Source organism: Heloderma suspectum, chromosome 5 (assembly GCF_057233095.1).
Source record: "Heloderma suspectum isolate Gila_16-S chromosome 5, 16-S_ref, whole genome shotgun sequence".
NCBI classification, from domain to species: domain Eukaryota; kingdom Metazoa; phylum Chordata; class Lepidosauria; order Squamata; family Helodermatidae; genus Heloderma; species Heloderma suspectum.
Genome location: NC_139462.1, coordinates 132,163,956 through 132,188,326, shown reverse-complemented (window position 1 = coordinate 132,188,326; position 24,371 = coordinate 132,163,956). Strand labels below are relative to the sequence as shown.

The 24,371-nt window shown below is 43.9% G+C and overlaps 1 protein-coding gene across 1 annotated transcript; it reads left to right on the top strand.

Annotated features, from left to right (window-relative positions):
- The first annotated feature begins 671 nt into the window (after positions 1 to 671).
- LOC146344509 (uncharacterized) lies at positions 672 to 24,022 on the top strand. Its single transcript, XM_084857509.1, has 5 exons — positions 672 to 1,007; positions 2,353 to 2,410; positions 7,882 to 7,957; positions 16,655 to 20,946; positions 23,886 to 24,022. The coding sequence occupies exons 1-5, from the start codon at positions 992 to 994 to the stop codon at positions 23,977 to 23,979; spliced, it is 4,536 nt and encodes a 1,511-aa protein (XP_084713635.1). The 5' UTR covers positions 672 to 991; the 3' UTR covers positions 23,980 to 24,022.
- Positions 24,023 to 24,371: the final 349 nt, after the last annotated feature.

The window sequence follows — 24,371 nt, the reverse complement described above, 5'->3', positions numbered from 1 at the left end:
CCCCGCGGGCGCCTTTCTTCGATTGCACATCGGTAGTCCTACCATGAGGGCCAATAACCGGAGCTGTATTTCCAAGGCGCCAGGCCTCGAGCCTGCTGGGAAATCCCTCCCTCGAGGTCCGAAGGGCCCAATTTCTCTCGCTGAGCAGGCGGCGCGGGCAATGCGCTCTGCACCTGCTCAGGGGCCGCTTTCATCCATTCTTACTTCATAACGGTATCACGCAGCGCTGAGCCCCCGCTCAGCAAGCAAAGGCTGAGGCGGAAGCCAAGGGCGCATTAATCCAGGCCCGTTGGCGCCCTGCATTTAGCAAGGGGCCGCCTGATCCGCGGGGCTGCGCTACTCCTCCTCTTGACCAGCTCACGGCTTCTTTCTACGCATGGTGTGATTATTGCAAACAATTAAGGGCGCAACCCTATGCATGTTTAGACAGAAAAAAGACTTTTCTTCTGTCTAAACATGCATAGGATTGCGCCTTACGTGAACCTATAACCATATCCAACAGCGAGCGCCTTTGGACCTGGCTGAATCGTGCCCCGACTCCAATCTCGTGTCCACACAAACATTTTCTGCTGGTCTGTTTTCCCGGCTCCCCGCAGGTTATAGGCCTGGTCTCCCGCAACCAATCCCCCAATTGCACAGAGGCAGTGCTGAGCGCGGCTAAACGCATTCTTCGACGGAGCAGATATTCTGCCGCACCCGGAGGAGCAGATACTCGAGGGAGCCCCGCTCCTGCTCGCCCTCCCGCAGGGGAAGAAGGCGAGGCAGCCCTGCACGGGAGAGGCGGCGGGAGCTACGGCAGAATCCTGGCTGCGTGACGTCAAAAAGCCTCCCGGTGACGTCACGCCCGCTGTCGCGCGGAGTCGCCCCGTGGCAGGGCAGGCGGAATGCTGGGGGTGCTCACTCAGTGTCGGGCCCAGGGGGAAGCCAGCAGCACCTCCCGGCTGCTGCCGTATTAACAGCTACATGCGGGGCTAGACCGGGCGTTGAAACCATGGGGAAGAATAAAGGTGAGGGGCCGAGTGGAGGGGAACCAGCTAAAAAGATCAGACTGGTTATGGAAGAGGAGGTAGTGGTGTATTATCCACCCATGACAACGAAGTAGAACCTCCAAGTTCAGAAAACCAAGCAAAGATAGCTGTGCTGAGACATGAAAAAAAATCCAACATCCATAGTTGGGCAGTACCATTATTAGGACCAACCCAAATTCCCCCCAAATGTGCAAGTTGTCGATTTCTCCAGAACACTTCATCAGGCTAGGTGGTACGAAAAAAGCAGGGGATGGGAGAAGAATTGTGTGCTGCCTAGCCTGATGAAGAATTCTGCAGAATAAAAAAGCTTGCACATTTTTGCGGAATTTTGGCTGGTCCTAGTAAATGTATTGCCCAACTGTGGATTTTGGAGTCGATGTTCAGAAGCATTAGTACCTCCAAAAAAGCCAGCATGGTGTAGTTGTTAGAGCGTCAGAATTCAAATCCTTACTCAGCTATGAAGCTCTGTGGGTGACCTTGGCCCATCATTGCTTCCCAGGTTAACCTACCTCAGAAGACTGTTGTGAGGATAAGTGGGGCGCGGAGACCACTACCATCTCCTAATTCCTGATGCTCTGATGTGAACTTCCTGTCTACTCCCTGGCGAAGGACATAGATTTGCCCCTGCTGAAGGAACACTTTAAGAGAGCCAGTGTGGCATAGTAGTTACTGGAATTCGGGAGATCCAGGTTGTAGTCCCCATTTGGCCATGAAGCTCACTGGGTGACTTTGGGCCAGTCACAGACTCTCAGCCCAACCTACCTCACAGGCCTGACCTTGGATGCCTTGCAAGAGGAAAAAAGGAGGGATGTTGGTCTACGGTTGAATCTTGGTACTGAAAGCAGATGTCAGGTCTGGAAAATCCTGGCACAAATTAAACCTGATCTCCACATGTCAGTGGTGATCTCTGTGATTTTAGCAGATTATGGGATTTCTTGTTATACCAGCTATGCACTTCGCTATGGAATAATGCTTGAATGGGAAGTAACCTGCTCAAGCTACATGTTTCTAGCTACACCAGTGATCGCTGTGGTCATGAAACGTGGGAGAGGCAGCCCTCCTACGCAAGTCTGTATGAATTGGCTCAAAGATGGCGTTTGAAATGGACATGTTGGGAATTGCAACAAAATTTTCTAGTTCGGGATTCCAGACACTACATTCCACACACCCTGTCCCGCACCCCCCTCCTAGTGGTCAGCATTCTGTATCCACCAAGTATTCCAAGTATGCCACTGAGTATCTCATTGGACTGTTCTGTGGTGATGATGGTGGGATTCCAGGTTAAGGTATGTTTCTGTGAAAATGCCTTCCGTCTGTTTTATAGGAAGCTGGAGAAAATTTTTCTGCTGTGCTGGCCCACCAGAAACTCAGTCTTCAACTTGGTAAGTTGTGTCCGCCCCCTCCACTTTCTTAGGGAATTAAATAGAACCTTGCCCATTCTTTAGAAGCTTGAAATTTAATGCCTCATTGCTACAGAACAATGTGAGCGCAGGCATTGTATGGTTTTTCAGCAAATTGCTAATGGATTAACTTTCATTGAGAAACCATAAAATGAAAGACTCAGGGTGGCTGTGGTGGTACACACATCCATTATTGTGGTGGCGGGGAGAGTGCTTGTGGGTAAGAGAAGAGTAGTTTGTTGAAGAACAACTCAAAAATTGCACAGATTATGCGTAAAAATTCATCCAAAGCAAGAACTGTTGAACTGAAAAAAACATGTTTGAAGGAGTTTACTCTGCATCGTTTGTGGCAAGTCTTGATCTGCATTGTGACACCTGCCTGTGCAATCTGAAAATGCAAATTGAACACTGAAATACTCTGTGTGTGTGTGTGTGTGTTTGTCTCTTTAATAATGAACAAGATAATTACTGATGATATAGAATGAACATTTTCAGATTGAATTTCCTTGTTGCAAGTGTGTTCACATTTGTGGAATGTTAGCATATTGATTTTATACCACTTTAACTACCATGGCTTTCCCCAAAGAATCCTAGGAACTGAGCTTTGGACAGCTGGCTAAGAATGATCTGCTAGAGATCTCTAATCTCCATTAACAGAACTACAGTGTCCTGGGAAGAAGAAATGGCCATTAGACCAAATTAACTCTGTGGTGTAAATATGCAAAAAATATTGCAAAAGCAAATATTGAAATGAAATCATAGAATCATAGAATAGTAGGGTTGGAAGGGACCTGTAAGATCATCGAGTTCAACCCCCTGCTCAGTGCAGGAATCTGTAACAGGAGTCTTTGTGGTTTGAAGGTTAAACAAATGACTTACATGAGAAGTGTGTGTGAGCTCAACCACAGCCCCCACTTACAAGTTTTTTTGTCTCTTGTTCATGTCCTCCAACTACAGTCCAGATGTATACAGGGCTTGGTGTATATGAATCAGGGTCAAAGCAGAACACCTTGCCTGTAACACCGGCATTAGTCTGTTTCCCCCACTCTCCTTCCTCTCTGCTTCTGCAGGAAGACAGGGGGAAGGTGGTAGCTGCACTTTTTCTCTTTAATCTCCTGCTTTTTCCCATTGTGGGGAGACAACTGGGGATGGGGGTGAGCTGCTGGTGCTCAAGTTTACTAGTTTAGAACTTTCCAGGGAGGTCAGTTTAGTAGGATGACGCTCTCCGATTTGTTCACAAAAATGGCAGATGAATGAAGTGATAAAACTGTTCTTGGACAACACCTCTTCAGACTACAGGTGGGGGTTGCATGAATGAATGCATCTTCAAGAAAAACATTATCTGCACATAGAAATCTAGCATGTGTGGGAGAAGGACCTGTGAGATTTGGTTTTCTGTGTGTATGGAGATGGTTTTTGGTTGTTTTTTATATGTAGGAGCATTCAGACATCTGATCCTCCCACCTGCATTCGAAAGTGGTACATTCCGAGGACAATTTTATTGTTTCACCTGACATCTCTGTGAATTTGGCCTAAGGGCCTAACTACATGAGGTGCTAATTGAATCTCAGTAATGCTGTTTTTTCTTCATTTAACTGTGCCCCCTTTTTTATTGGGAATGTAACACATGGGGAAGCGGAGTTTTAACCATGTCCTCCCTGCTGTAATCATGTCATACATGCATTTCACTGCATGTACACAAACGGGAGAGCCACCATCAACTGCACCTTCACAGTGCATGCGCTCTTCACATTCACACGTCAAAAGGCATGGGTGCAGTTGTTATATATTGTTATATATATCGCTTTTCTGAAAGGCCAAGCCTATGCTCTTCATAGGTGTTCACTTCTTATTTATTTTTATTTCTTTACATCATCTGTATACCTCCTTTGCTACTTATTTGATTGTTTTAGTTTGTTGTTCTTAATTATTGTATCTCATGTTAATATTGTTATCTATCTTGAGAGGTGTTTGGAACAAAGGGCATGATATAAATATTTAAATACATACATACACACATAATAATTCCATTCCCAAAATGTTGATGAAATAGGAAAGTTGTCACTTGCTTCTGAAAGGAAGCCAGAAAATTGGAGAAATGAACCACTCAAGGAAGATCACCAATGGAAAGACAAGACTCTGTGCTGTGTAGATGACAACTGCCCATCCATCTAGGACAGGAACTTGGTGTAGGATTTCAGTAGCCTCACTCTGTACCAGGAACTTGAATTTGACTTTCGTCAAAGACATAAGGACAGATCTCCACCGTATGTTTTAATTTATTAGTATTTCATTTATATTTATATTTCGTTTCTGCTTTTCCACCTACAAGGCCATCAGAGAGCTTTGCAACAAGCAAGAAAACAATATCACAAAATCTCTATAAAATTGATTAGCAAAATACAGCTTGAAAAACCAACAGCAGGAACAGCATTTAAAAAAAACAAAAACAAAACTTCAGTGAGCTTCAAAGCTATAGAAAGCTTGGTGGGAAAGAGAGGTTTTCGTTAGTTGTCCAAACACTCTAGCTGAGCAGAGGGGACAGAATTCATTATGGAGAAAGTTCCATAACACAGCTGCCCCCAGTCTGGTCCTAGTGGAATGTAGCCTCACAGCTGATAATGGTGGTACCCAAAGTAACGTTTCCCCAGATTATCATGATCCATGGGGCGGGGACAGACATATGAGGGGAATTTTTTGTATGGTTTCCCAGATCTTTGCCATTTAAGGCTTTAAAATCAAAGCCAGCACCTTGAATTTAGAATTTAGTATTTACTAACTGGTGTAGATCCTAAAGAGTCTGTGTTATATGTATCCTATGATTAATGATGGCAGGGCCAGCGTTAGCGTCCAGCTAACAGGTTCCACCGCTGGTGCCTGCCACAGATTCCTCCTTTTCCGGGCCCCAATGTGTGCCCCCCTTACATTTCCTCCAATGCCTTAGAACACCCCTGATGGTGGTGGCTCCAAGTTGCCTGGCGCCCATCAGAGACCACAGCAGCTTCCCTCCATCACTGCCCACCAGGTGTCATGCAGCTGCCAACCAATGAAGGAGGAGACCCACCAGAGGGCACCATGCCCAGGGCCCCCTCAAACCCGGAGCTCTTCCAGACTGATGGCTAAAGCCACACTGCCCCATTCTGGATGAATAGAAGTTTCTATATTGTCTTCAAAGGCAACCTCACATCCAGCATAGTACAGTACCCAAGTTGAGAAGTTATCAGAACATGTAAGGCAGGAGCCAAGTCCCTTACTTCCAGAAAGGGGTGCATCTAGAAAATCAGCAGATGTGGAATATGCTTTTGGCTGTGGCATTTTCAGCAGAAGCAATGCTGGGCCAAGGAGCACTTCCTAGCTGTGAACCTGCTCCTTAGGTGGGAATGTGGCCCTGGAGAGAAGAGGTGTATTCAGATCAGTGAACTCACCCACCATCAGTGTCTCCATCTTTTGTGTATTGAACAGAGATTTATTCATATCCATCTAGTCTATCAGCAAATTCAAGCAGTCATTCACAGACTGGAGAGTGCTATACCTGACTTTGAAAAGGGGGGTGGGAATTGGCCATTTTTCTTGCATCCCCTATTCACAAGAGTTTAGATCCAGACATAGTTAGAGTAGATCCAATAAAATCACTGGGACTTAAGCTATTCATGACTAACTTAAGTTCCATTGATTTCAACTGGTCTACTCTAAGTGTGACTAAATCCGCATCTAACCCAATATCTCCAAAAACTGGTGTTTGCAATCCAAACTTTTCAGTTTTTTAACTAAATGTTTTTTAAAAGAATTTAATCACAAATCATAATATGCTTTGTAGCCTACATAAGTACCTTTCCAGTGAGAGCTTACATAATACAATTGATCCAAGATTATACCATGATAATAAGGTTTGTTGTTCTTTTTGTTATGAAGGCTATTGTGATGACGCTACCACAGTGATATACACATATCGGAGTGACACTGTAGATTTTCTTCCGTTTCAGAGGATTACAAATTAAATGAAACCATCCATATATTCTTACCACTAACTTTGCCACGAAACAGGTTTTTATACAGTGTGCTCCCTGACAATGAGTGTTATCTGCATATTTCTGACTCTGGGTTCAGTCCCCCAAACATCCTCATTCTGCAGCAACTAGTTTTCCTAGACGGCCACTTTAAGAATGAGGTGGGGATTGGTGGGGCAAGTTTCTACCCAATCTTCCATCATCCAAAGACCTATTCCTGCAGCTCTCACACTCCTTTCATGTTGGGGTTCTCAACTGGTCGTGTATAGGGGAAAACAGCACCCTCAGGCAGGGAGATTCTGCCCAGGAACTGCTAGGTGGTGACCCCTACTACACAATAATGTAACTGTAAGCCAATGTAACACACAACAAACAGAGTCTGAAAGTGCCACTGATAAACCAATACTTTGACACAAGGCAAACCAACCTCTACTACAGGCAAACCAAAGGTGAGCAGGAGAAGGGAAGAGGCAATTCCAGTCAGGAATACAGGTGCCACCGGTATCATCTTCACCTGGTGGAATTGGATTGCTCCCTGTCATACCAGGTTCTATAGGGGTGTGCACTTTTTTCAAAATGAATGAAACCATTAACCAAATGGGGCCCATTTGGTTCATCTGCCATTCTTTTCAAAATGAATGACTAGAGTTCTGAATGAATAATGACTGGATATGAAGTTAATTTGGGTTTGGTGGGATTTAAAAACTTTGCAACCCAGAAAGTGGCTTCTGGCTGTGAAATTTACCCACAGACTCTTGTGGAGTGAAGTTGTTCTGTTAGAGTTCCCAAATTTCTGTTGGGAAATTGTAACACCCTGGCTCCAAGTTGGGAAACGGCTGGTAGAGGGGCAAAAGCAATCCCCACAGGAGATGCTCTTGCCTTGGCAGCCTGGTCTCCCACTGAAAGGCACAGCTCATGAAAATTAACAGGAATTATGAAAACAAATGATATCGCAATGAGTGAGTAAGGAACTGAATGTGATTTTAATGAACAGATAACTAAACAAATGAGCTTGTAAAATGAAAAGGAACTGAGTAACAAAATTATTTTATTTCTTGCACATCCTATTATTTAGGAACCAGATACACATTTTTTAAAAAAAAATGGAGGCAGGGGAGAGTTCAAGAGCCTTTCCCCCATTTACACTGGCTTTTTCTGTGTGTTCTACCACAGGTTTTTTTTACAAGTATCATTAACCATGTGGGGTGGGGGGTCTGCAGTGCATACAAGGAATGTCATCAGTTCTCCTTGTTTCAAAATGCAAAAGTAGAACGGTTTAATTTATAACTGAATGCCTCTTCAATTAGGCATTCAATTAAACAGCTTTTTAAAATCTTCCCACAATGCTACCATATATGCATAAAATCATTGATATGTATTAAAGTCTTGGTTACTGCTGCTGGCTGTCAAATAAGCTCTGAAAGTCTTTATTGACTTGTGTTTCAGCATTAATATCAGTGAGTCTGATCAGTTCAAGTCTCCTTCTGAGCCCTCAGAGCCAGACCCAGAAGAACAGGACCAGGTAAGTCATTGCATGAGTGAGAAACCTTGAGCTGAATGGAAGATAGATGATGGGTGGAGACAGGTGACTGTCTTCAGAGAACAGAAGGCAGTGTGAGTGAGAGCTGGCTGCTTGGGGTCTGTTCACTCATTTCACTTTTGTGTCTGGGAAACAGACTCTGTGAGTTTTTATATTGTTTCAGAAGCTGCCTGACCCGAGGAGACAATGAGACAAAAGAAATGCATGAGTACAGCCTGGGAGGTGGTACCTCAGCATGGGAAGTGATGCTTTCAATTCCCCTAATTGTCTCTGTGCAGCCTTAGTCCCCTGAGTTCTATATCAATAAATAATGCTGTAACTCAGTAGACTTAAATGGTGTCTCAGGGAATCCTGGGTTTCCTTAGAAACTTACCGGGGGTTCCTCAGACAGGAAATCAGTTATGGCAGACAAGCTTCCTTGAAAGAGCTTCTTTGCTCATACTGATCGTTTCCTGCAATGGACAGTTACAGGGGAGTGTTTTGTATGTTCCTAGGTGTATTTTCACCTTGCGTGGGTAACAGTGGAGCCTGATAAGCCTATGCCCAGCTCTGTGCAAGAACTGACTTTGCCCCCCCCGCCCCGCCTCCTCGAATGTGCTCCAAATCCTCTGCAACACACTGGGGTGGGGGAGGGGGGCTTGGCAGAGAAGTCAATGTGGAAATGGTTCCCTGAAGTTTGAAGACCATGGGTCTAGCATGTGCTTTGCACAATAAATGCATTGTTGAGTTGTATACACCAGAAGAATCCTCTGATCCTTGCCTTACCTGCAAGCTTTAAAAACATCACTAATACAAATGTAGGCATAGGTTGCATCTTTGAAATGTAGTGTGTCCTATCCCAAAGCATTCCACAAGGAGGAGCCACTAGATTTATATATTTAAAAGTGAGACTGGCCATCTGGATAATTTAAGGAGTGGAGGTTGTTGTTTTTTACCCTCCTCTCTCCCTGCTTTATTATTTATTCATTTGTTTACTTAATTGATTGATTCATTTAATTTATATCCCACCTTTCTGCCAGAAAATAGTGCTCAAGGCAGCTAACAATAAAATCCAGATTAAAACACATCTTAATTAAAACAACATAAAGACAAATAAATTAAAAATACAATTAAAAACCACCACCACAACAGAAATAAGCAGCACCAAACAACTTAAAAATCCCTCAGCAACAGACCAACTTATATACCAAAGGCCTGCCTGAATGAGAACATCTTGGCCTGCCCGCAGAGGAACAACAGTGAGCAGTCCAAATTAGGCTGCCTCCGTAGGGGGTTCCAGAGTCTGGGAGCAGCCACCAAGAAGACCCTTCAGAATGGAAGTTTTTCTCCTTCAGAATAGAATTTTCCATTGTGAACTCTTTGCAGCAGGGACTCCTCCTCTGTAAAGTACCATGTACGTTGATGGTAATATCATAATTTATAACAGATAAAATGTAAACAAGAATTGTTCCTAATTAAACTGTAAGTATGCTAAAGCAGTGGCAGGATCAGGCACCCCTGGTATTCCATTTATCATTGCATATATTGCTTTAAATATAGGCTACATATTATGGTCATGCGTGCTTGTGCAGATCTAGCTTGTGTACAGGCGAGGTAAGGCAAAGGTAGAAAGGGAGCAAAGTGAAGTCTTTCAGTATTCAAAGATCAGTAAGTCTCCTCCTAATTGCCTAGTCTGTCCTGGAAGTGTTATGAGTGGCCAGGGAGTTTCATTCAACCCCAACTGTCATATTTGGGGAAGGAGGATTCTTTGGCTGACATTGGTGATTTGTCTGCTGTTCCCAACTTTGGACAGAGCTGGGTGAAGGGATATAGGGTAAATGCCCACCCGATGCCCCTCAGTTCACTAGTTCAGGATTCACTGTGAACTTGAGCCTCGACTCTCCGCAAGATAAGCCAGCTTCAGTTGGCTAATTGGCACTCATTTGCATAAGCAGGGAGGCTGCAGGATTTAAATAAAATGTACTAAGGATGTCTTGATAGTACCTCATGCTAGATAGTTTCATAAACTTGCCCAGTAAGCCCATAGTTATTTGTAGTGGAAGCTGATGGCTGCAGTTTCGGTGGGGCGATGAATCCATTCTGGGCGTCAGTCTGTCAAGTCAGAACCAGCAAGAACTCTAAAGGAGTTATCCAAAGTGCTGAACCTTCCCCCCCAAATGGGTTCAGCACCTTGGATAGCACCATTAGAGTTCTGGTTGGTTCTGACTGAAATCCAGAATGGATTCACAGCCCCACTGAAATTAGAGCCATCAGCCTCCCCTGGTTATTTGCTTATTTCAGAAAATATCATAACACACTATTCAGCTTAAGGGATCTAACAGCAGCTAACTATAGTTGAAAAATAATGGGTTGTATCCGGATTTAGTCATACTGACAGTAAACCCACTAAAATCAGTGGGGTTTAGTCATGATTTCAGTAGGTCTTCTGTTAAAAATAAATCTGCATCCAGCCCACTCTTTTGAAACAGCAGAGCAACAAAAATAGATTAAGAAATTGCAATATCACACAGCAGACTAAAATCACAAACTTAAGTAGAAGAGCCAAGCATCACAGGTGAAGAACAAGGCCTTCACCTGGCACTGAAATGGCGTTCAGCTTGGCCTCAGGCAATGTTCCCTGGAGATAATGCAGGCCTGGTGCCAGCACACCGTACCCTCGGCACATGATGGGACCCTGCGCCGCCTTCCACTGCTGGTGCTGGACCGCTGCTGAGCCATCCTGATAGGAACAGAAATTCTGCAAAACAGGGCAACCGTGCTGTCACAGAATTTAGCTTTAGGGACCTCTCTAATGCTAGTTTTACTCAGTAAGATTACTAGACAGATGGTCCTGGATAATGAAGCAAACAATAAAGCTGAACAACACCTGCCAAGTCTACTGGTAACACACTACAGTGGTATCAGAGGCATCCAGTAAATCAAACTGGATCAACAAAGTATAGTTTCTTCTGTCACTTTTTAGAGATAGGACCAGTTGTATCTAAGCCTGCCTACTTTTGCAGTGTGATCGCCTGTTCCTTCCCCAAGGAGGTATTGAAAATGGGGCAGTAATTTGTTAAGAGATCATGTGGTGTTCATTATATGGGTTGGATCCAGACTTAGTCAAACTTTGAGCAGACCCATTGAAATTGATGAGACTTAAGTTCGTCATGGCTAAATTAAATTCCGTTGATTTCAATGGGTCTGCTCGAAGTATGACTACGCCTGGCTCAGACCCTGGATGTTTAATCTGGAGGTCACTTCAGGCGTGGTTGATGATAGGGCTAACCTGAAACGGGGTCCTGAATTCACTACCCCCCATCCACATGTGGCAAATTGGGGACAGGGTGCTAAAGATGGCAGCCAGCAGCTTTCTTCCTTTTTTGGTTTTTCTTTCCTTTTACACTAACCCCCCCCCCCTGCCTAGTCTGGTGGTGGTAGCAGCTCTCTGTCTAAAACTTTATTTTACAGCTTAAAATCCACTGCAGACACCAGTAGTGCCTGAACAGAGCTCCTCAGCTGCTACCATGTTTCTTCCCAAAATGCTCCTGGAATGAGGCTGGCTTCAGCCAGGCACCACTGGCATCTACAACACTTTTTGAACTGTAACAGGAAAAAACGGGGAGGGGAAAATAGCTGCCCTTGCCACCAGACCAAGCAGCGGGTTTTTTAAGTGTAAAAAAAAGGGGGGGGGGAGAAGCTGCCAGACATCAAGGTAAGGTTCTCATTGTTTTACCCCCCCATCCTCAAAATGGCATCCTGTGTTATGAGGGTCAAAATACTACCCCAAATTTGGGCAAACTATGGTGCTAGGCTTGGCAAATTCAGATCCAATTCTAAAGAAAAATGTTGCGGTTTTCTTGTGAGGTGGTGTTGATGAAGAAATATATGTACTGCTTATATTACAGTACAGAGGACTGTTTACATATATCCCCCCTTTTTTTCTCTCTTTTTCTTGCTTCCTCTTTTTTTACATTAGACATGATATACTGTATAATAAAATTGCTGTTTGTGTGTGTATAGATATGTATACATTCATATATAGATTTAGAAATGACACTAAATATAGATAGCATAAAGTTATTATTATTACTTATCCTTTTTAATTCCCTTCCCTTTTTATTATTATTACCATCATTATTATGAGACTTTGATTAGTAATATTTTGGCTGGTTAAATTGTTAAGTTTTACTATTATATGTTAACTGAAGGGCAATATATGGTTATTGGAAATGAATTGTAGGCTTGCTCCCTTGCTATAAGACTGAAGATATGATATTGAAATGTAAGGTTGATTATGCTGTACTGAATTGTAATATTGGCAATGTTATAGGCATAACTTTTAAGTAGAATGATACTTGAAGTTTGTGTGTAATGCAGTTTAAATGTAATCCTTTTAAGTAACTTTTTAATATTTTTTCTTTTTCTTTCTTGCTTTCTTGCTTTCTTCTTCCTTTTCCTTCTTCTGTTCTTTTTCTTTTCTTTTTCGTTATTGCTGTGTCCTCCTAAGAACACTGCATTGTTGGAAACTGTAGGTAATGACTAGGTTGTTGGTACTGTTTATTTCATTTATAAAGATACAAAATAGAATTAAAAGTATTAAAAAAAAAAAAAGAACTGTCTTGGGTACTGCAGCAACCCCAAGATTCATCTGCAGCAAAGGAAGACTTTTTCTTCCCCCAAATAAAACTGGAAGTTGCTTTTCGCTCCTTTCATAACTAGTTGTTTTATCAATGGGGCTCAAACGACACATGGTTTCCTCCTCTTTAAGCAGCAGCAGCAGCCAAAATCAGCCTGGCCAGGTTGTGAGTTGGAGTGAAGAAAGGGCACGCAGGAAGATGCCGCTTAACCTCTGTGGTAGTTTTTCAGTTCAAAATCACTGTTGCAGGGGAAGAATTACTTACCAGAAACACTCAAACTGCTAACCAATTTGCTAGAAAGCAATGGTCCTCAAGAAAGAGCCAGGCATTTGAAATCTGATAGCAGAATAGCTCTATTAATGCATGATATTGTATTTGTTTAGTTATTATATTTTTAATTCATCAAATAACAAATGTTCTCTGAGCAGATTACAAACAGATAAAAGCCTAAAATGAAAAACAAAAGTTAAAAATATACTTTGTGAATATTTAAAAGAATAAAATGCAATACAAAACAACAAGCTGCACAGGAATGAAGATATATAAGAACGGGCGTAAAAATCTAGAACTAGGTCTCTAAGATGCCTGGGATAAAAGAAAAGTATTTACCTGGTACAGAAAAGATAACAATGCCAGTGCAAGGCGAGCCTCTCTGGGGAGGGTACAGACTCTTTGGTTAGGGCATCACATAAACAGGCAGCCACCACTGAGAAGACCCTCTCTCTTGTAGCCATCCACCTAGCTTCCTTTGGCAGGGGCCTCCAAAAATGACTTGCGGGTCAGATCTAGGGATGTACAAGAATTTCATTTCAGTTTGCAAATCACTTGAAAATGTCCTATTCACAGCCCTGAATGTGAACATGAATGGGAGCACATATTCTCTGAAAATGTTCTCAAATTCCCGAAGTTATAAATTTTGCAAATTCCCGAACTTGCAAATTCCTGAACAAGTTGAACATTTTTAAAGTTGTGCATTTTTAGACATGCACACTTTAAAATATTCCCATGTTCATATTTTAATGGGGGGGGGGAATGTGCACTTTTAAAAATGCAGACATTAAAAAACGCACAACTTTAAAAATGCACAATTTAAAGTTGTGCATTTTTAAAATTGTGCATTTTTTAGAATTTGCATTTTCATGCTTTAGCTAATGGAGGGAAAGTGTGCACTTTTGAAAAATGCACATTTTCCCCATTCAAATGAACCGAAAAAACAGATTGCAAACAAGAATGGGAGTGAGCCGAACTGACCTTTGAAGTAAAGTTTGGAGAATTGCAGTGAACTCGAGCATCCCTTTTTCTCCCAGTCCTAGTCTGAGCAAGTACATACAGAAGGAGACGTTCCTTTAAATACTCTGCTCCCAAGCTATTTAGAGCTTTAAAGGTCAACATCAACACTTTGAACTGGACTCAGAAACAGACTGCAGTCTGGTGCAGCTGATGAAGCACTGGCATCACATGATTGTATCAGCCAGACCCAGTTAGTAACCTAGGAGCTGTTTTCAACTTACTGAAATTTCTGAACTGCCATCAAGGTAACCCCTCCTACAACACATTGCAGTAATCCAACCAGGAGATTACCAGAGCGTGGTTAACTGTCATCAGGCTATTCTCTGTCCACATAGGATCCAGACAGGGTTGCAGCTGGTAGATCAACCTAAGCTGATAAAAGGCTCTCCTAGTTACTGAGGCCACCTGGGCCTCAAGTGACGATGATGGATCCAGGAGCACCCCCAAGAGGGTTTACATGACCTTTCAGGAGGAGTGCAACCTCCTCCAGAACACGCTGACCACCATTCAGCTGGGCAGACAAGCCTCCTTTGAATAGTACTTCCGTTTTGTCCAGACTGAGCTTCAGTTTATTAGTCCTCATCCAGTCTATTACCCTGCTCAGGCATCGATTCAGGACATCCACTCCCTCACTTGGGTTGGATGAAAAGGAGAGGTAGAGCTGGGTGTCACTGGTATATTGATGTCATCTCAGTCCACACCCCCGGATAAACTCCCCCAGTGGTTTCATATAGATGTTAAATAGCATGGGCTATTACAGGGCAACTGAGCCCTGTGGAACCTTGTGAAAGAATTACCACAGAATAGACCAATAATCCCCCAGCACCATCTTCTGGAAATGACCATCCAAGTAGGAATGGAACCACTGTGAAACAGTGTCTCCAGCTCCTATCCTGGACAGCCGATTGGATGTTAATAATTGTTGGTTATGTGTGACTTTAAAGCTTCATAATCATTAGTAATACTAATGTGTTTTACTATTGTTCCATTTACTTCTGACATTCAGGCTGTGAATGCCATTGTTTATGTAGCCAAAATGGCACCAATCACACAGAAGAGGGAGGTATCAGCAGGCTTGGGGGAACCCCAAGCTTTGCAGAACTACAAAAAAAATCTTTAGGAAAAAAGCCCAAGTAGGATAAAATATCATCATTATCACCACCACCACCACCTCCTCAGGTGTTTGTTTTCTTGTGTGGGTGGCCCTTTCAATAGCATCATGGGCAGATATTGAATGGTGCCTTTGACGTCACTACTGGGCATCTCAGAAGTCCCTCCTCCATCTAGCTGAATCATTTGGAATTCCACATCAAACTCCAGTGGCTTTGCCCCCTTTTCTTTTTTGCCCATTGTGGAGTCTGTATGCGCTCATCATGTCCAGCGCTCATGTGTATGCCTTCCAAAAAGTAAAGCAAAAGAAAAAAAGAAAGGCTCTGTCATTCTGTCAAATAAGGAGAAAAATTCTCTCACCCTGCAGCAAGACTGATTATGGCTAGTTCCATTCTATTGAGGCAGAGATTTAATTCTATCTAGCTACCACTGGTAAAGCAGTAACAGTCAACAGTGATATCACCATTCCACCAAGGGAAAGGGGTCTTTATCTTGAAAGGGCCATAAAAAGACGGCAAGTGGCCATTAAAAATACAACAGCCCAATATCCATGCATTTTACCAAGCCAAAGCCAACATGTTTCTGTATTCTAACATTATGGATGTGATCCACCACTCCACTTCCCCCTAATCCTTCATTACACCTCTTGGGGAAACACAGTACAGGAGAGCATTCTGGATGTTATGGTAACAAGTAAAATGCATGACTATATTTTATTTACTTAATACATGGATTTATCATTTTTCAATTTTAAAAGCTCTCTGTTAAAACCAATTAGAAACACACCAGTTAAGATCAAGATTGAAAAACAGCAGCAGTAATACCAGTAGATGGGGCATGATTGTGTATTTCTTATATATAAAAAGGTTTTCATATGTTAGGCATGGAATTCCAGCAGAAAAGGCCTTACCCAAGTCCCAACCAATCTCAGTAGAGAATCCTTCTCAGTCAGAAATAGAAAGTATGGCTTTCCCATCTGATCTGAAGGAGATGGGGGGAATATGTTCAAATGACCTTGTGTTCAAATTTACTGACTGCTAAGGTCGGGGAGCTGACACTCATGTTTTCCTAGTGTTATGAATAAGTAGGTTTTTGTACTCAGGTGTACTCTAAGCCTATAGTGTAGGTCTGCCCAGGCCCAGCCCTACCATTAGGCAGAATGAAGCAGTCACCCCAGGCAGCAGATGCTGGGAGGCGGCAGCAAGGTGTTGGAGGAGAGACCTGTGTACCATATATCCTATTCTGTACCCCCTAAGTTAGCCTGCTGTCTTCAGATGCAGTGAAGGATGCTGTCCCATCGGTGTTGAAGACAGGTTCATCTGCCAGTCTTTTGATGGGATGGGAAAGGGGCGCCCTCTTATTCTTCACCTCAGACAGCCCAGTATCTTGGACCGACCCTGGATCTGCCCAAAGACTACATCAGTCTTACCCCATTTTGGTTGCTGAATTAGCAGTCCAGTGCAGCCTAAAAAGAATAGCAGTATTTATTTAGTTTTATATTCTTCTCCTCTGTCACCCTTGCTTAAGGCATAAGTAATACATCTGGTTAAGAACCCAGACCTGTGGCTCCCTGTGAGCAAAATGGGTGTCTCAAGATGGGTAGAACATAAGATGTAGGTGGTCATATTTCCCCCACCTAAACCATTTCTCCCCCAAACAGGAAGAAGACTTGTATGTTGAGGCTGAAGTGCAAACTTCTCATGTAGAAATCCCAGAAGGAAATAGGTGGCGATGGTCACGGTTACATAAAGAAGTTGAGCTGCAAACCTCAATAGTTTCGTTACCCATTGCAGAGATAGAGTCATCATCTGAGGCTGATGTTCAGATCCAAACCTCACTTTCGAGCATACCAAGAGAAGTTGAGGCCCAGGCACAAACTTCATTTCTCTCCCTGCGGTCCCCAACCCCAGTTGAAACAGATGCCCAAGTGCAAACCTCATTTACTGAATTACCAAGAGTATTAGAGGCTGAAGCCCAGGTGCAAACGTCGCTGCTTTCATTACCTGGAGAACAGGAGGCCCAGGTGCAAACGTCGCTGCTTTCATTACCTGGAGAAAAGGAAGCCCAGGTGCAAACATCGCTGCTTTCATTACATGGAGAAATGCAGGCCGAGGTTCAAACATCACTGCTTTCATTACCTGAGGAAAAGGAGGCCCAGGTTCAAACCTCATTTATTTCATTACCAGAAAGGAAGTCTGCAGTATCTTTGGGAGGTTCTGCCCAGGCACAACCCTCCTATCTAGAATTATTAGAGAAGTTTGCTTCTTTGCCAATATTAGCTGAGACCCAGGTGCAGACCTCAAATCTTGACATGCCAGCTGCTTCACAAACAGACTTCCAAGTGCAGACTTCATTTTCAGACTATATGTCAGAAAAGGAGGATACATCCTCCATTGGAACTGAGCCCCCTAGTATGGTGTCACCTTCTCAATCATCATTGATGGAATTAAGCACATTATACCCCTTATATGTTGATACTGGGATGCAGACTTTACCTGTGGAAATACCACCTGGGAATGACTGGCGTTCTGCACGACTGAAAGCTGAAGCCCAGGTGCAAACCTCATTTACCTCTGTGATAGAGGAACCTGAAGCTATCATCCAGGAACAACCATCAAAACTTGAGTTAGAAAAAGAAGAGAAGGTGGCAGGAGAGTTCGAAGTCCCTCTTGTTATAGGACAGACGTTTCTCCCATCTGAACTGACTGAAATTGCCATACAAACATCTGACACGTTGATTCGGGAATGGGATAAGTGGCGTTCCTTATGGCCAAAAGCTAATGCAGAGGTCCAAACATCAACCATTGATCTGCTAAAGAAGCTTTCTTTGCTGTCACAGATTGAGACTATGGAACCAGCTTCCCGAACTGAATTACTAAAGAAAGTTTCTTCCCTGTCAGTGTCTGAACCAGAAGTGCAAACTTCAAGTCATGAATTACTGAGGAAGGCTTCTTCTTGGTCAGACTCTGGGGCCCAAGGCCAGGTCTTAAATGGTGAGCTACTGAAGAAGCGCCCTTCTTCAGCACAAGTGATATCCTCAGTTTATGAATCTGCAGCTATTCTTTCTTCCTCATCACCAAAAAGGGAGGCCCAGATACAAACATCTGCTCTAGAACTAATGAAGAAACTATCTTCTGTGTCACAAATGGAACCCCAGGAGAAGACATTAGACACTGATTTACAAAAGTACTCTTCTTTGTCATTGATTGAGGCTGAGGACGAAAATCAGGAGACAGTAACAGAAGGAAAGGAGTACCTTATTACACCACAGGTAATGGAAGCTCAGATCCGCAAGTGGTATCATGAGCTTCCAGAAGTTCAGACATCAGCCTCTCAGGCCCCAGGCCAGAGGGAAGCTCTTTGGTCTCCCACAATTGACAGTGGAGTTCAAACATCATATGTTGAAATACCATTGGGAAATAGGTGGCGGGCATCACGTCTGCAAACTGAGGCTGAGGTGCAGACAGTGGGGCTTGAATTGCCAATGGAAAAAGCAGAACCTTGCCTCCAAACACAAGGCGATACCCAGACCCAGACATCGTTGCTTGAAATATGGCGAGCAAGAGACTTAGCTGATGCCCAGATGCAGACTTCCAACTTTGATGTAACCAAAACAGAGGAGTCCCCTCCTCCATTAGTAGTTGACAGCGAAGTACAAACATCGTTGTTTGACATTTGGAAGGCAAAAGAAAAAACGAATGCTCAAATGCAGACCTCAGTAGCTGAGTTGCCACAGCAAGAAATTAAGTCTCCTCCCATGGAACAAATTGACAAATTGGTACAGACCTCCTTTCTTGAAATATGGAAGGCAAAAGAACTAGTCAACATGCATCAGGAAACATCTGAGACTGAATTATTGGAGGCAAAAGTGGAACCTTCTCCCCCACTGCAAACTGACTTGGAAGTGCAGACATCTTTGACAGATATATGGAGAGAAAAAGAAAAAACGGATACTCAGGCACAAACCTCCTTGCCTGAGTTACTAGAGGCAAAAGAAGAGACTCCTCTAATGACACGAACTGATGCTCAGGTACAAACCTCAGACACTGACTGGCATGCACCACACTCGTATGCTGACATTCAGCAGCAAACGTCATTGGAACTAGATGAGGCAGCATTAGAGTCCCCTCCTTTCTTGGAACTAGAAGATGCAAAATTGGGGTCGCCTCCCTCATCACGAATGGACACCCAGGTGCAAACCTCCCTCCTTGACACATGGAAAGCAAAAGAGCTAAATAATGCTCAGATGCAAACGTCTTGGATGGATTTTCCAGAATCCACAAAAGAACCTTCTCTCCCATCACAGATTGAAAGCCCAGTTCAGTTGCCCATGCCTGAGAAGGCAGGGTCTCTTCCTCCAGCCCAAATTGACACCCAGGTGCAGACCTCCTCCTTTGACATATGGAAGGCAGAAGAACTAACTGATGCTGAGATGCAAACTTCCCTGGACTATTTGCCACAAACCACGGAGGAGCACTCTCTCCCACCAGAGGCTGAAAGCCCAGTGCATCCATCCATAGCACCAGAAGAAATACCCAATGATCAGATGCAGTCATTCAGCACCAGTTTGCCAAGCACTACAGTTGTGTCTCCCGTCCCCTCACGCACAGATGTGTCTCCCGTCCCCTCACGCACAGATGTGTCTCCCGTCCCCTCGTGCACAGATGTGTCCCCCGTCCGCTCATGCACAGATGTGTCTCCCGTCCGCTCACGCACAGATGTGTCCCCCGTCCTGTCACAAGCAGCTGTCTCTCCTGTCCCATCACAAGCAGCTGTGTCTCCTGTCCCGTCGTGCACAGCTGTGTCTGCTGTCCCGTCACGTACAGCTGTGTCTCCTGTCCCGTCACGCACAGCTGTGTCTCCTGTCCTGTCACGCACAGCTGTGTCTCCTATCCCGTCACGCACAGCTGTGTCTGCTGTCCCATCACGCACAGCTGTGTCTGCTGTCCCGTCACAAGCAGCTGTGTCTCCCGTCCCATCACAAGCAGCTGTGTCTCTTGTCCCATCACAAGCAGCTGTGTCTCCTGTCCCGTCACGCACAGCTGTGTCTCCCGTTCCATCACTCACAGCTGTGTCTCCTGTCCCATCACGCACAGCTATGTCTCCCGTCCCATCACTCACAGCTGTGTCTCCCATCCCGTCATGCACAGCTGTGTCTCCCATCCCGTCACTCACCGCTGTGTCTCCCATCCCGTCATGCACAGCTGTGTCTCCCATCCCGTCACAAGCAGCTGTGTTTCCCGTCCCATCACAAGCAGCTGTGTCTCCCGTCCCGTCACAAGCAGCTGTGTCTGCTGTCCCATCACGCACAGACGTGTCTCCCGTCCCATCACACACAGCTGTGTCTCCCGTCCCGTCACAAGCAGCTTTGTCTCCTGTCCCTCCACGCACAGCTGTGTCTCCTGTCCCACCACACACAATTGTATTTTCCGTACCTTCACAGACAGCTGAATCTCCTGTCCCATTATGGACAGCTGAGTCTACTGTTCCATCAGGAACTGCCAGCCCAATGCGACCACCCACACCTGCAACACCCTATGGAAGAGTGGACTCTGTGTTCCTAGAGCAGAATAGTGCTCTGATGCAGAAATCATTGCTGGAACTGTGGACCACGAGAGGGGAAGTAGAGGTCCAAATACAAACTGCCCACCTTGGCCTGTCCTTTGAGGAAGATCTCCGTTTATTCCCAAAGCTAATGGAGAGCCAGGCAAAAATTGCAGATGTTAAGATACCTGAGGGAAAGAAGATGGATCAAGTTCCCAAAGCGGATATGAAGTCAAAGCCTCCCGTGTTTACTGAAGCCCAGGTTCAGACCTCATACGTTGATATACCCCGGGGAAAGAAATGGCGCTCATCTCGTTTATGTACAGAGGCCCAGGTCCAAACCTCATTTCATGACCTCCATGTGAAAGAGAGGATTCCAACTTTGCATGATCATGTAGCAGCCAAAAGGTAAGGAAAGGGAGACTGTTCTACTGTGCTGCAACTGTTACATTCCTTTTCTGTGTTCTAGCTGTACTTCAGTGTTTGAGAGCTAAAACAGATGAGCAGGAGTCCCACTGGAAGCATCTGTTGCTGGGTCGCAGCAGTTGAGAGGGCAGCTAGGGCTCTGAATGGTTGGTTGGTTGGTTTGCTTGTTTATTACATTTATATCCCACCTTTTTCTTCCACGGAACCCGAGGCAGCATACATAATCCTCCTCCTCTCCATTTTATCCTCACAACAACACTGTGAGGTAGGCTGGGCTCAGAGTCTGTGACTGGCCCAAAGTCATCCAGTGAGCTTCCATGGCCAAGTGGGGACTAGAACCCGGATCCCCTGACCCCCAGCCAAACACTCTAGCGACTACACCACACTGAGGCCGGCTCCCCCATGTAAAATGCTCCCTGGTCATACAAAGCTAGAAGGCCAGGTAGGAAGTGTTACGCTAAGCTTTACCCTGGCATGCTAGTTTGAATGTGCAGGCAGTATTTTATGTGGGGGAGCCACGGGTCCCCAAATTTTGTCCAGTAACTACCCAAAAATTTCTGCTCACCAATGCAGGGGCAAGCTTCTAACCTCCTCCACATTTCTGAGCTAGGTAGGAGGTTCAGAAAGCAGAATGGTTCAGAAAGCAGTAAGATATCCAACTGTTTTGGAGCCTCTTTGAAGTCAAAGCAAAGTCAGGAATCCAGGGTGGGATGCGGTTTCTCCCTAGTATCTCACTGTATCTCTCTGAGATTCAGAAAGCAGTAAGACTATTTGCTGCTTTTCTAGCCTCTCTGGAGCTCAGTGTGAGCTCTGGGAGACCCCATCCAACTCTAGGCTCTGGCGAAGGGCAAAGGCTCTCATCAGAATAAAGAATGTACTTGCCAGCTGTCAACTGATAAGCACATTTGCGGATGGGGATGGACGAACCTTCCAATTTCACTCTCTCAGTTCAGTTCAGTTCTTAAGTTCAGTTTGTCTCATTTTCACAAAAGTTTGAGATTGAAAAAAATTACATGAAAATGTGTACTTCGCATGAAAATGTGTGTGCATTTCTCCTATTATATGCATTTTTAGTTCACAGTTTTCCCTAATAAGTCGTGCAAGCAATGTCACCTAATGTAATACATTTGTCAACATCATTTGCATGAATATACACAAGTTTCTATGCACTTTCTCCTAGTATATGCAGTTTTGTATGCAAGTTTCGACTGGAGAACTCCACTGCAAAATTTGGAGAAGTGTGAATTTTGAAAGATAGTATTTTTGTTTGCAGATAGGTCCGAAAGTGCAAAATTTGGTAAGCTGGTATTAAAATGCAAACCAAACAAATTTCCCCCCCCATCCCTATTTGTGGACCCCTGGGAAGAGCATTTAAACATCTGATTTCTCCACCTGCAGTCTCAAATACAGCCCAGCACGGTATTCATCACATGGGTCCCACCCTTGTGAGTTTGAGCTCCTGGTAAGCTTAGGACCCTAAACATTGATGTAAAAGATAATGCTCTGTTAGAAGTTACCTGTGAGACTATTTCCCCTATTTGCCTAACTACTTTAAGGGTGGGTTCATCATATGACAGGACATGGTCACCCAGCGAGCATTATGGATGGGAGAGGATTTGAACCCATGTCTCCCTGGTCTAAGTCCAAAACACTATTTACTAAGCTCACTGGCATAAGAGCCAGTTGAATTAGTTTTGACAATCTCGGTCTGTTTTCAGTGTCTGGATCTGGTGAACTTGGTTTAAACATGGACATAAATATTCACATCTTGATAGCCTTAGTGAAATCTGCATATCTCCACAATTGTAGAGGTGCCAAGGAGCTTCTTTTGGGGAGGGCTACACTCTAATAGAACAGTTCCACACCCTGTTCTTTACCCACAGAGTAAGAAAGATTGCACTCCAGGATGATTATATATTATACTGTCTTGCTGTATTTTTACTAATATGTAAGCCCTGTTCAGCAAAAGCCATTTTTGCTCCCTGCCCCTTTCTTTTAAAGTGGCTTCTGCCACTTCAATTAGTTTTCTTCCTCTTCACTTGACAGGCAGTCCCATGCCTGACTCAGACCAGGGGAGGGGAATTTTAATTACTGCTTTCCACTTTGAAGCTAAAACAATTGTTCCTTATTTTTTCTCTTTTAATTTTAATCGTTGCAACCACACAATTGCAATCATGAAAAAAGAAAAGAAAAAATAATTGCTGCAAAGAGGAAACCAGTAATTAAAACTCCTCCATTAAAGTGCTAATTAAGATTGATTCAGATAGGCTGTTACCTTGAGAACAAACAGGAAGCAACTAATTAAAATGGCAGAAGCTGAGAAACAGAAGATGAGAAGGAAAATTAAAGGCCTGGAATACCTCAATAGCATCTTGCCAGTCCACACTGAACAGGCTGGTGTTGCAAAGGTCTGATGGGAAGATGGCATGAGAAAATGTGGAATACAATGGGTTAGCAATGACATTGTCTGGATTCTCTGTAAAAATGGAGTGTATGAATGATGTCTATGCCAGACTAAACATATAGTGTGGAAGATATCCATGTAAGACTGGAAACAAACATCGGCCAGATCCAGATTATGTTAAATCATTCAGACCTAAGTTAGTCATGGCTAACTTTTTACATTGATTTCAATGGGAGCTAAATGCAACTAACCTAGTCTGGGTCCAATTCGATAGTTTTTGAATGTGGTGTGAAAGGGAAATCATGCTATGTACACTTATCTCATTTTTGCCTCTGAGAAACAGGTCCGGTGAGTCTGTTTGACCAGAGGCAACAACTGAAGGAAGGAAATATGTATGTACATCATGGGAAGCAATGCCCCTCTAAAATATTTTGAACTCCCTTAAAAATGGTTGTCTGAATCCTAAAATGTGGTGGAATAAGAAACCTTTTCTAATTTTCTTCTTCTGGTATTGCAGAGTACCAAAAGGACCAAGGCGAGCAGCACCAGTATCTGTGCACTTACATGTAAAGATGTCTCCAAAGCGTCGAACTAGCAATGAAAAAAAGTAGTGAATACTTGAATTTAAAGAAATAAAAGATTAAAAAATACTGCAAACATAACCAGTGACTATTTCTGTAGATGAGGAGCAGGTGGGATTTAGAAAAGGTCATTCTACTATAGATGATTGCTTTATTTTAGTACATTTGGTGGAAAAATACTTTTGTTTCTGCCAACAAAAGGCTGTTTGTTGTAGGGCTGTGCACTGCCTCGGTCCCCAGCTCGAATAATGAGTCAAAGCGGGCTTCTTCAGAGGTGCCTCTGCATGACACGAGGCAGAGCAGAATAACAATGAGGTGCCCTGAAGCGAAGCAGCTTGTATGCAAAGCGCCTTGTCTGACTTGGTGATTCATTCTGAGCAACTCAGACAGCCTGGCATCAAAAGTATCAACTTGAGAAAGTT

What these genes read in the sequence shown, in the direction of transcription:
- LOC146344509 (XM_084857509.1), top strand. An exon ending in ACCCAGAAGAACAGGACCAG is followed by an intron (nt 7,958 to 16,654) that starts GTAAGTCATTGC and finishes TCCCCCAAACAG; the next exon opens with GAAGAAGACTTGTATGTTGA. An exon ending in GATCATGTAGCAGCCAAAAG is followed by an intron (nt 20,947 to 23,885) that starts GTAAGGAAAGGG and finishes CTGGTATTGCAG; the next exon opens with AGTACCAAAAGGACCAAGGC.